This window comes from Penaeus monodon, chromosome 30 (genome assembly GCF_015228065.2).
Source record: "Penaeus monodon isolate SGIC_2016 chromosome 30, NSTDA_Pmon_1, whole genome shotgun sequence".
Taxonomy (NCBI): domain Eukaryota; kingdom Metazoa; phylum Arthropoda; class Malacostraca; order Decapoda; family Penaeidae; genus Penaeus; species Penaeus monodon.
Genome location: NC_051415.1, coordinates 36,667,291 through 36,667,593, shown reverse-complemented (window position 1 = coordinate 36,667,593; position 303 = coordinate 36,667,291). Strand labels below are relative to the sequence as shown.

Genomic DNA, 303 nt, shown 5'->3' with positions numbered 1-303 from the left:
ATAGTCTGCCAATTTCTTAAGAGGCTCTGCTCTGTATGACCATTCAGATCCATTGGTTTTCAAAAAGCCACAACTCAGGATATTCAACCTTTAGGGTTTAAATTCCAAGTAATGTATATTATATGATCCTAATTTATTCTATTTCCTGCTTATCAGAATGAAAAGGTTATGTTGTGGGATGCAATTGAGAGTGAACTGGAAGAGAAAATCAGAAGATTAGAAGAGGATCGAAACAATGTAGATGTCACCAGCCAGGTGTGGGCTGAACAGAACCTTCATAGAAAGCGACGCAGACATAGACAG

The 303-nt window shown here is 38.3% G+C and overlaps 1 protein-coding gene across 1 annotated transcript in view; it reads left to right on the top strand.

Moving 5' to 3' along the window:
- The window catches only part of LOC119592765 (breast cancer metastasis-suppressor 1-like protein), a gene marked incomplete in the record, with an annotated part of 50,958 nt that overhangs the window by 18,726 nt on the left and 31,929 nt on the right, over nt 1-303 (top strand). The window contains 1 exon segment of the mRNA XM_037941697.1: nt 157-299. Within this exon segment, the coding sequence (XP_037797625.1) occupies nt 157-299 (143 nt within the window).